The sequence below is a fragment of the Sciurus carolinensis genome, chromosome 9 (genome assembly GCF_902686445.1).
Source record: "Sciurus carolinensis chromosome 9, mSciCar1.2, whole genome shotgun sequence".
In the NCBI taxonomy this organism is placed as follows: domain Eukaryota; kingdom Metazoa; phylum Chordata; class Mammalia; order Rodentia; family Sciuridae; genus Sciurus; species Sciurus carolinensis.
In genome coordinates, this window is record NC_062221.1 from 19,355,208 (window position 1) to 19,367,285 (window position 12,078).

Sequence of the window (12,078 nt, forward strand, 5' to 3'; positions counted from 1 at the left end):
GTTGTGTTGTGTTGTGTTGTTTTGGTTTGGTTTGGTTCTGTCTGTGGCGGTGGTGCTGGTGTTTTCTGGTGGAGGTGCCCGGCGTCGAACCCAGCGCCTAGCGCAGGCTTTGTGGGCTTCGTTGTACTGAGGCGACTTGAGGAAAGACTCGCGGGCGTCTCCCGTGAAACCCGGAGGCGCGCGGCCTCTCGGTACAGGAGCAAACTGCAGGAGCTACTCGTTTTCCCAAGCTTCCGGGTTTTTTAACCTGGAAGTCGTTTTTAAATTTTTCTCCATGGAAAGACCAGGAACCTCCCCCACAGCAGGGGGTCGGGACTTTAGGGCTGGGGCTCAGTTTCTCCTCCAGGCCTGAATGGGGTTTCAGCCTCTCACTGAGGGAGGCAAGGAGGAAGCGCCGTCCTCGGTCGGCAGGCCTCATCCTTCACCTCTGGCAAGCGTGGGTTTTCCAGGCTCAGCTGGTTTTTCCCGGGCTTGAGAACCTAAAGGTCCCAGGAGCCAGAAAAAGACTATAGTTTGGGATCAACTCTGATGTCTCAGATCCCAGTTTCACAGACGAGGTACCACAGTGGCGCCCCCTAGTGATCCGTAGCCAGAGGAACACCCCCAGAAAGTCTGCCGAGCCCAGGATGGAGCAAATAGGACACACAGCAAAAAAGACATCAAAGGAAGCCCTTTTTGCTTCCTTTTTTACGAAGTAGGGAATGGCAGCGCAGTACAGAGGGAGAGCAGGCGCTCAGTGAAGCCCCCACTGTGCCAGGGACAGACACTGAGCGAGGAGATAGGCCACTAACGTCTAAATTCACTACTGACAATGGAGGTTTGTTAGAGGCAAAGCCCGTGGGAGTTTTCCAGGCGAGTCCCATTCTAGGAAACTGGTTCGAGTCTTTGTTTATCCAGGAAGCCCAGGAGTTTCACTGCGCGTGGGAACAGCAGAGGGAATTTTCCAGAACTCACCACAAGGTGGCGCCAGACACCAATGGACGTCATGAGGTCCTCCCTCCAGGCGGCCCCAGAAGCTGGCGCTGGAAACTCAAGGGACCAGCACTCACAGTCACTCTGGCCAAAGGATGAATTAGGGGCGCAGAAAATAAGAAACACCCTTTTTAAAGAGATGGGAAGGAGTAGTAGAAAGTCTTTACAAAAAGAATTCAAAAGAACTTTGCTACAGAACCCCTTGGCAGGACAGGATGGGGACAAGTGTGGGCAGACTGAAGGTAGACTGGCCTGAGAGGCAATTACAGGCCTTCAGGTGGAAGAGAGTGGTGACTGAGGCCAGGGATTGGTGGTGATGGAGAAAATACCTTCTGACAGGTGCATTTACATTTACTAGTAGTTTTTATTGGCACAATAAATGAATCAATAAGCCCAACACAATTGAAATACATTCTCTTCCATTCATCTTTGAAAATTCATTTTGTCATCTCTTATTAGATGTCATTATGGACTGATGACTTCAAATGTATCAATTGATGCCAGCCAACCCTCTCTTGATGCTCACATTGCTAAACCTTTAGCCACTTTGTAGATTGGTCGTGGATAAGTTTGAATGACTCAATTATTTAAGGCTTTGTTGTATGACCCAACAAAGTATAGTTGTTCTAGAATTACCTTATACCTTTCAGCCCCAGACTTGTAGAAAAATAAAATTGGAAACCAAAACCTGGGAATCAGGGCGCATTGTGGTAGTGACTTTCTGGGTTGTTTCAGTGAGGAATAAAAAGCCAAAATACTTTTGAGTTCATGATTTATATAAGCGTGACTTCATATTAACTCGTTTGAATCAGTGATAACAGCATACAGTTCTTATTCAGACTGTGAGGTCGACAACTGACCATCCTTTTCACTAATCCTGAAAGCTAGGTTCCCAATTTACTTGCTCTATCTGATAATTCAGGCAAATAACATTTTCTAAGTGCACTATTAATATTAACAGTACAAACACTGAATAACAGTTTTGCATTTAACTACATATCCCTGAAGATTTGTTGCAGAATTGCTTTTGTTATAGAATCACTGGTAATTTGTCACACTGAATGATTATGAAAAAACTTACCGACAGATAGTTTAGATTCCATTGTTTGTGTTCACTTTCATTTTGAGAAGGCTGCAACCAGCTCCCAGCCCCCATTTTCTGCTCTATCTTTCATTTTTCCATGACTCGTAAGCTCCCTATATACTAGCTAATTCACTGAATATTACTTTTTATTATTGCGTTGCTGGTGTTTTCCCCTTACCCTATTGAAGCATAAGCCTCGTGGAGAAGGGTTTCTTCATTGGACATTGGTAGATGTTCCCTGAAGGCAGAACCAAGACAGCTAGGTCTGACTCTAGGGCATTAGGGGATAGTTCCTGCATAGGCAGCAGCAAGAGCTTCAGGAGACACCACTGAACCACAGAAGCCACCCGGGCTGCTCACAGACACCCAGTGCCCTCCAACTCTTTGCTAGATTGTAGGTCCCAAAGACCACAGTGAGAGGAAAGCCAGCTTTAGTGCTAAGCCTGCTTCTGGGTCTGGTAACTGAGCATCTGGAAGACTGAAGCTTCCGGAAGAAGGAATGAGGCCAGAGCTGTGCCTTATAACTAGGGTGACCTCGCTCCTGGTCCACCAGAACAGTCCCAGTTGATAGCTGTTGTCCTGTTATAATTAAAGTGCACTGCCATCCACTCATTAGAGTGTCCCAGCTTAAAGGACCAAGTGACAGAGATAAATCAGTTGGAGGGGAGGAGAGGAGACTCCAGGAGGGAGGGAGGCATCAACTACAGAGGAGTCAGCCCCTCCATGTCTCAGTGTCTGGCGCATGGTTGGGGCTCAATAAACACAGGTGTTCGAGACATGGAGAGACAACAGAAGAATGGAGAGAAATTTCCATGTACTTATATAGCAAAAATGGATGAATCTTGTGAGAGATTCGAGCAGAGGGAGGTCAGGGGTCATTTCTTGGTTCTGGGCTTAGTCAGGTGACAGAGGAACAATGCCCACAGACGAACGAGGCAGGGAAGAGGGAAGAACAAGGACCACTCATGGAGTAGTATGGTCTTTATTTTTTTATAAAATGGACATGTGTTTCCAGTTCAGGTGAAGTTTAAAATTCACACATACTCTCCATAAAGGAGTCAAACCAATAAGAAGTACATAAAGGCAAAGCTCTTAGGCCGTGCCAACCCGGGGGACAGCCCTCCCCCATCTACTGGAGACCCCGCTAGGTGGAGAGAGGGTAGCGGGGCTCTGTTGTGAAGGAGAAACACCTGGTTGAAGTGGTTACTGTCCCCACCACGGGCTGGCTGGAAAGGCCAGGAAGGTGGAGAGGAACCAACTCAGAGACTCCCAACCTGGGAGTGGGTGGGGGTTAAAAAGGCGTGGGTCTTGCTCATCAATCCCTCAGTCCCAAGAAACCTCCTCCCTCCACTCCTTCTCCAGCCTCAGGCTCTTCTTCTTCACCTGGTTGACTAGAGGAGTGGGAAGGGGCTTCCAAAGTTGAGCCCAGGACAGGCAGAATGGAAGGGGCAGAATCTGATCCCCAAGCGGGCTGCCTTAAGGAAAAGAAGGTCCCCACAGAAGTCCTGGGAAAGGGGCCTCCAGGAAAAACCAGGCGCACCCTGGTCAGGTGAGCCTGTTGTCTCGACTCAGTTGGGGCTCTTGTGCAGCAGAGGTTGTCCCCAAAGCAGGCAGCCTGTGCCTATGGGCTCTGGAGGCACTTTGTGTATTTTATGCTTCTCTGGACCCAAGGCTGATGATGTAACTAAAACCCTGAAGCCCAATTTTGTTCAGGAACCAAAAAGACTACTCCTTTTATTTGACTCCTGCACTTTGGCAACTCCATAGGAAAAAGAGACGATACTTAGCATGGGCATCCTCCTGCCCTCTCATCACATCACATGCACGTTTTACCTGCCATCCTCAGAACGTGCGCATGATCCACACTTGACAGCGGTCTGTGGATCCACAGCACTGGTATGCATCCCACGTTGGGGGACTGCAGCCTTCCAGGTCAGCCACCACGGATGACTGAGCTCTCCATCTCTGCACGGGCATTTGACTTAAAGCAAGATCAACACTTGCTCCCATCCTTCCTTTCCTCTTCCATTTCCTCTGGGAAAGTGGGAAGCCCAAGCCAACCCATGTGTGGACTCTGGTCATTCTTACTACACGTTTATGTCCTGCTTTCCGTCAGCACTGGCCCATCACAGCGTACAATGCCACGGGTCTCCCGACCTGCAAGTGCTGGAAGTATTTACATACGTAGGAAGAGAGACAGAGAGCGGAGACAGGTGAGCAGTTCATCCCACTGCAAATGAGAAATCTGAGGACCAGAGGAATGAAGTCACTTTCCCCAAGGTCACTCAGCTAACCAATGTCAGCTCTGGGTCTGGAAGTCACATCTCCTGACCCCTCCCCAGGGCTGTTGGCAGCCACTCAGCTGCAGACAGTTGCTTCCACACATGGACACCGCAGGCTCGTCATACTTCTCTTGTCCTTTGTCCATGGAGGAAAACAGGAACACAGCCTCAGCCCTCACGACTCCTGAGTCCTGCAGACCAGTCTGGGGGCCCTTCCTTAAGCCTACTAGATCCAGGCCCTGAAGAGTTCCTCAGAGGACAGCACGGCTGTGGCACAGACATCCACCTCTTCCCTTCTGCAGCTGATTAATTTCTGGGGTGAATTGGTTATTTTCTGAAAATTAATTTTCATCAACCATCATTAGGTTCACTAGTAGTAAGCAGTGATAGTAAAGAATGTCACAAAAATCCCCCCGATTATTTGATGAAAATTCAAGCTGTTAAAAAATTCCAAAGATAAGTCCAACCCCTAGTTCAGTGATTTCCAGCATTTGCTGAGATCATCTCCCAGTTCACTGCCAAGTAATTCCCTCCAGGCCCTGCTGGGTCAGTCTCCAAAATCCCAGAATTCTGGCAAAAAAAAAAAAACCCTAACCATTTCCACCAAAGAGCTCTGAGAGCAAGAAACTGGTCTAAGATGCTTCATGAACAGCACCTATCACAGAGCCCAGGCCAGAGAAGGTGCTCATAAATGGAGTCTCTTCCTTACTCATATTTTTCCTGAGATCCCAGTACATAATCATTGCTAGTTATAAACAGGCAGATACCAACTTTTCAAAGGGACTCCATTGCTAGTCTGCTCACCTCCACAAATCCTCTAGGTTCTTCTCTAGTTACCTCCCCCTGAACTTCTGGTCATCACTCCTAAGTACATGCACACAAATGAACAGGCATGATGGCTCCTCCACCTGCGTCCCCTAGAGGCATCACATCATCTGGCCAATCACCCTTGAGCCTGTTTCTAAAGAGGCAGCTTCAGGGGTTTATTTGTGGTGTCCATAGGTCAACAAGAAAAGACAAAAGAAGGGCTCCCTGAGCAAGAGTGTTAGCGTGGAGTCTGCCATCGGTTCAAGCTGCTGGTCTAGTTGGAGTGTCAGGACACTGGCTGCCTGAATCTGTAGTGGTTTGCTTGATTATTTTTCAATCCTAGAGCAGTGCTGTCCAATGAAAGCAATGGAAGCCACCTATGCAATTTTTAAAATCTAAAGTACATTTTGAAGAGTAAAAAGGAATAGGTGGAATTATTGTTAATGATTTTTTAATTTAACCGATATACCAAAATATTACCATTTAACATGCAAAAAAATTTACTGAAAATTTTCAAATCTTTGGTACTGTCTTCAAAATTCATCACATATGACTATAATGGACAGCACAACTCTAGAACATTAAAATTAAACAGCGGAATTGTGCAATAAACTTTCAAGCAAGGCTCCAAATGATATTTTTAAAATATGAGTTAGTTTTCAATATTTAAAAATCATGAGATTTCTCATAACAATCTGGATTTCTAGATTTCTTTTATTTACAACTTGGAGATCTCAGGCGCAGTGGGAAAGTGAATGCCTAGGTGGGTTTGATCCCCAGCACTGTAAAAATAAATAAATAAACAATCTTGGTGATCTGGCAGCACTGGCTCAGATCTCTGGGTGGCCACCTTCTGGAGCTAAGAAGCAGCTGCTTTCTTTAGATGGAATAATTTTCCCTGGGGGCCCTGCCTCTCCCTATTGAGTTACATTCATTGCACTGCATGGACATTTTTTTCCCTAGTACCTATTTGGCCCCTAAACATCTGAACCTACGTATGCCACTTTCTGTTGAAGCACACAAGGTCACATTTGGAGTGGTCCATTGAAGAGTTACTAACTCGTGGCCATCTCTATGCTTGCAGTAGAATATGATAGCAAGAAGAGAAAGAATGAAGTCAGTCACAGAAAGGAGAGGAAGACCCTTGGGTGCCGAAGCCCCCCATCCCTTGTGAAGCAACTAGGGATGAAAGACATGGGGGAAATTATGTTTTTAAATAGAGAATATACACTGGGCCAAATTAATATGATTTTCCTTCCATGGATACTTTTGCTTTGACTGTTACAAGGTGATAAAAACTTTAATGGAAAGGAATTCTTCACGGTACATTTCAGAGTGCGACCATCCCAAGTGTAGAATTGTAGATGTGGACAGGTAACATCTCACCCATGCAGATAAATTAAACACAAACCTGGAAGGACATTTTGGAGAATCGCCAAGGACTTCTGATTGGTAATTTTCTGCAGTTTAATTGGCAAGATGAGTGGATTTTGCAAAGCTGACCGGAAATCGCTTTTTTAAATTTGGAGGATTATGTACAAATAATACAAATGTCCAAGAGAAGCCAGGTTGTGCTGAAGTCAAGGCTGAGAGAAGGGAGATGGTGGCGGTGATGTGCGGCTCCAGAATGTGTCTGGGATATAGTGGACACTAATGATCTCTCACAGCACACCACAGAGAAATGCACTGACTCAGAGAACTGGTCCACTTTAGAAATCCAGGGGTGAAAACAGAATACAAGTTAAAAGATCCAGGGGAGCATCTGGGGAGGCAGCCAGCTGGAGCATGAGGGAGCTGCGGAGGCCTGGCTCTGCTTCTCGGCCATGACACAGGCACAGGGAACCTATACCCTCCAGAGACACTCACACCTGTGGTCTCTGTTCCCTGGAGTAAGATAAGAATCCTCGGCTAGTGCAGAGCTAGAACCACAGGTAGGGACCCCCCTAGACTTTGGGAGTTCACTGTGAAGTCCAAATTGCCCCCCACCTCCCTACCCCACCCCTACCAAAGGCACAGCCCAGTCCGGGCTTCCCACACATGCTCTTTACCCTGGGAACCATGATGCCCGTGGCGTGTGAGTTGAATATATGGTGTTGGAAGATGTTATTGGATGTAGCTGCTGTTAGAATTGTGGGAAGGGACCAAGAACGTTCAGCAGGCCAGTTGAGAAGAGGAAAACTGTGCATGACTTCTGAAATGGCGAGCATCCTGGGCAGGGCAAACACCTGCTCTCGAGTTCATGCCAGGACCCGGGAGAAAGCAGAGGTGACCTCAGGGCAGTGACTATGCCCTGGAGAAGGGAGTTCCCTCCTAGACCCTCTGATGAGAGATTGCTGTGGTTTGAATATGTCCTCCCAAAAGCATGTGCTGGAAACCGAACTCCCGAGGCAACAGCACTGAGGTGGGACCTTTGACAGGTGATTAGATTGAGGGTTTGGTCTTCACGAAGGGATTGAGGCACATTGAAAAAGGAATTGAGAATGAGAAGAGAGAACCAATTGAATGGGAGAAAAAAATCTTTGTTGCTGCTCTTCTAACAGAGGATTAATACCTAGGATATATAAAGAATTCAACATTAAAAAAAAAAAAACTCAGCTGGGCACCGCACACCTGTAATCCCAGTGACTCAGGAGGCTGAGGCAGGAGGATTGCAAGTTCAAAGCCAGCTTCAGCAAAACAAGGTGCTAAGCAACTCAGTGAGAACCTGTCTCTAAATAAAATACAAAATGGGGCTGGGGATGTGGCTCAGTGGTCGCGTGCCCCTGAGTTCAATTCCCCAGTACCACCCCCCCAAAAAAACTCAATTTATAAATAGGCAAATGGATTAAACAGACTTCTCAAAAGTAATACAAATGATAAGCAAATATATGGAAAAAATGTTCAACTCATTAGCAATTAGAGAAATGCAAATCAAAACTACATCTCACTCCAGTTAAAATGGCAACCATCAAGAATGCAAACAATAATAAATGCTGGAGAGAATGTGGAAAGAAAGGAAGACTTCTACATTGTTAGTGGAATTGTAAATTACTACAACCACTTTGGAAATCAGTATGGAGGCTCCTCAAAAGACTAAGAACGAAACCACCATATGACCCAGCTATACCACTCCTCAGTATTTATCCTAAAGAATCAGTCACAATACTACAGTGATACATGCAGACCCATGTTTATAATAGCACAGTTCACAAAAGCCAAACTGTGGAACCAGCCTAAGTGTCCACCAATGGATGAATGGATAAAGAAAATGTGGAATATATACACAATGGAGTTTTAATCAGTCATAAAGAAAAATGAAATTATGTCATTTGCAGGAAAATGAAAGGAAATTGAGAATATTATGCTGAGCAAAATAAGTCAAACCCAGAAGGTCAAAGGTCATATTTTTCTCTCATATATGAAAGCTAAAGAGGAAGAAGGGAAAGAAAGGTAAGGAGGAATCTTGTGAAAATCAAAGGGAGATGGGTAGAGGAAAGGGACCAAGGGGTGGAAGGAGGGGAGGGAGCGGGTAGAGCTGGAGAGTGACATTGGGCATATATTGTTACATTGCATACTTGTACAAATAGGTAAGAACAAATCATACCATTGTGTACAACTATAATCCACCAACACAAAATGTGGAGGAAAAAGAAAAAGAAAAACAGGGGCTTGAGGCTGTCATCTCTCACCCAGGCGATGCCTTCTGCCACATTACAGCGCAGCAGGCAGTGCTCACCAGATGTGGCCCTTCCATCTTGGGCCTCCCAGCCTCCAGAACTGTGAACCAAATGAACTTCTACTGTTTATAAATTACCCAGTCTGTGGTATTCTGTTATGGCAATACAGACTAAGACAGAGTGCTCGTCCCTAAAAACCCTAAAAACCCACAAAAAGTGTGCCATGCCCAAGAAGGCCCAAGCAACGTCTGGTCAGAGTCATGCTGAAAGGAAAAAAGAACCCTATTTACCAAGGTGTCTGGGAGGACCACCGCGGGGCAGCAGGAGTACCGGAGCAGCTGGCCCATCTTCCAGATGGAGAGCGGCACAACCACAAGGATCAGCATGAAGCCAACAAAGGCAAAGAGGGCCAGCGCCAGCGGGAGAGCCTCTCCTGAAGACAGAAGGACAAGACATGCTTAGGACCCACAGCGAAGGGGGAGCCTCCAAACCCAAGTCCCCCATCCCTGGCTCCTGGTGTTGGTTCCACACATCAGTCAAGATGACAGAAGCCAACAACCTGAGATGCGAAGTGTGCCCTGGTGACTAAAATTACCACCATTTTTTAGACTCTAGATTAAGGTATGGTTTCCAGAAAGCCCCAGGGAAGATTAAAATCTCCTTGGGAAAGGGAAGGGAGGAGCATCATATGTGAAGGCAAGAGCCATGTTAGCACGTCCATGGCAGAGCTGCCAGAGGAAGGCAGGGTGCCAGGCCCCAGACTGGGCTGGGCGGTAACCGAAAACAAAAGTGTTTCACAATTTGCTCTTGGCACTGATCCCTCTTATGGAGGAGAATATTGAGTCCGGAAAACAGTCACATAATAACTATGCTATTTCAAGCCTCTGTTATGTGGCTACCCCTTCCAGCTCCACACTGGGGTCTGGACGTTCTTCACAATGGGCATGAGTTTCTCAGCTTTGATAAGATGATTCTATGCTTGGAATGGTCAGGCGACTTACCCCAGGTCACACAGATCGGGCCAGCTCCAAAACCCACAATCATTCTACTAAATAAATGTAGCAGAAAGCACCAGGTCTGAGCATCTGGGGCTGTGGTGTTTTCCCACTCTGTTCTGTGTAACCTGGCGTAACAAACTCATTTAGCCCCCGGTCGGAGTTCACTCACAATGTGAAGGGAAACTCAGCCGGGGGGCCGTGGAGAAGCTGGTGGTCACACGTGTGGCTGGGGCCATTCCTATTGTTTCAAAGCTTTTGGAAAATATTTTGGCAGTGCACATCAAGAGCTACACAAATGTTCACATCCTTTCAATCCACTCCTATGATTTTAATTCCAAAAAATAATTCCAAGGAAGGAAACCATTATATGCATCAGTCTGTTCATGGAAACATCTGGAATAGAGCAACAAACTCAGCAGATCCCCTTCTCGGCCAGAGTGGTACCCTGCCTTCCCCACCCCTCCAGGCATGTTCTGGTACATTCTCCTCATGGCACATGCCACCCACTGATACCATCCCACCTGTCTCCTCCAGAGGGGAGGTTCCATGAGGGCACGGATTTCCCTGCTGCCTCCAAGTGCACGGGCCAGGATTTGGCATACAGTCAGTGAGTTCTCAGTTAATTGTCATTTAATAAAAGAGTGAACATCATCTTCAAAAGCAAATGGAAGTGATTTAAATACTCAAAAGTAAGGGATTCACCAGCATGGTAGCCTAGTAATGTAGCTATTAAAATGAGAATCAGGACCAATGCACCCTTGTTTACTACAGCATGGTTTATACAGGCAAAGGACTAGAGAACACAAAATATCCTTATTTATAAGGGGATCGTACATATACTGGCTTACTATGCAGCATTTTTAAAAACTGAGGTGGACCCAATACACTGACATAAAATGATGTTCATGATATTCTGCTAAGTGAGAACAAGTCAGGTACAGAACAGTAGGTTCAGGAGAGTCCCCTAGGTGTGTGTGAGCACTGGAATCACACAGACAGTGATGGGAAGAATAAATGCCAGACTCACTCAGGAAACCTCCTGAATGGTGTGGAGAAGAGTACAGAATATTTAACTCTGACCTTGTTTTTATTTCTGTGTTCTTTGGGTTTTCTAAACAAGACATATGGCTTTTTTTTTTTTTTTTTTTTTTTTTTTTTTTTTTTAGTGTATAAGGTGATAATCAGAAAATCTGCATGGGAAATGTTATGGATATGTTATTTTTTTCTGAAAAAAACAGGAAAACAGGCGCAGTGTGTATATTCCTGCATGTGGGTAATGACTGAAGGGTTATGCTCCTTTGGAGAGCGATTTGAAAACAGAGATCAAAATTAAATGCCTATGCCTTTATCCAAGTCATTCTACCAGAAGGAATTTATCCTTCAATTAAACATATACCAGAAAGATTATCTTTTTTTCTCACAATATTGGGGGGTCAAACTTAGGCCTTGTGCATGCTAGACAAGTACTCTGCCACTGAGCTACATCCCCAGCCCTGGAAAAATGATCAATGTATAAGAGGAAATTAATTAGCATATGGGCTATAATAGCAAAATATTTGGGGAAAAACTAGGTGCCCATCAATAGGGGACTAGTTAAATCAGTCATTTCATACACAAATAATGAAATAGTATGTAGCAGTAAAAAAGGATAAAGGAACTACTTTATTAATATGGAAAAATCTATAAGATATATACAATGAAAAAGACAAGATCCAGAACAATGCATAGAACATGCCACCATTTGTGCTAAAAGGAAAGGCAACATATATAAGTATATTCTCATTTACTTGTCTATGCATTAAGTCCTCAGAAGTATATGCAAGATGTTCATATCTATGGGAGAGGGTATAGGAACTATATGGATGGGGAAGACATATGGAAAAGAAAATATCCCTGTGTAGCTTATATTTTTGCAACATATGAAGGTACTATATATTCAAAAGGCTAAAAGATTAAACATACACATGTAGTAGTATTTGGGTGGCAGGATCATAGGATGCAGAATTTTGTTTGGTTTATTTTTTCCAAAGTGTTTTCAAGCGATGTAAGTTTTTAGACCACAAAAATTTCAAGGGGGGTCTAGGGCTGTAGCTCAGTGGTGAAGCGCTTGCCTAGCATGTGTAAGACACTGGTTCAGATCCTCAGCAAAAATAAAAATCAATAAATAAAATAAAATAAAGGTACTGTGTCCATCTACAACTAAAAACAATTTTTTTTTTTTTTTAATGTCAAAGGTGGGAGAAACAAGAGGATTCTGGAGACTCTCCATAAGCCCCCTT

General features: G+C 45.1%; 1 protein-coding gene across 8 annotated transcripts in view; it reads right to left on the reverse strand.

The window, feature by feature from the left end:
- Il20rb (interleukin 20 receptor subunit beta) overlaps window positions 1–12,078 on the reverse strand; it is a 114,838-nt gene that overhangs the window by 83,005 nt on the left and 19,755 nt on the right. For 5 of the 8 annotated variants that reach the window (XM_047565319.1, XM_047565320.1, XM_047565314.1 and 2 more), the window contains one exon: window positions 9,092–9,234. In XM_047565319.1, the coding sequence (XP_047421275.1) occupies window positions 9,092–9,234 (143 nt within the window). Of the gene's footprint in view, window positions 1–1,325; window positions 4,673–4,943; window positions 5,294–8,527; window positions 8,902–9,091; window positions 9,235–12,078 lie in introns of those variants that run through there. The other 3 variants (XM_047565315.1, XM_047565318.1, XM_047565317.1) reach the window with 3 other exon arrangements.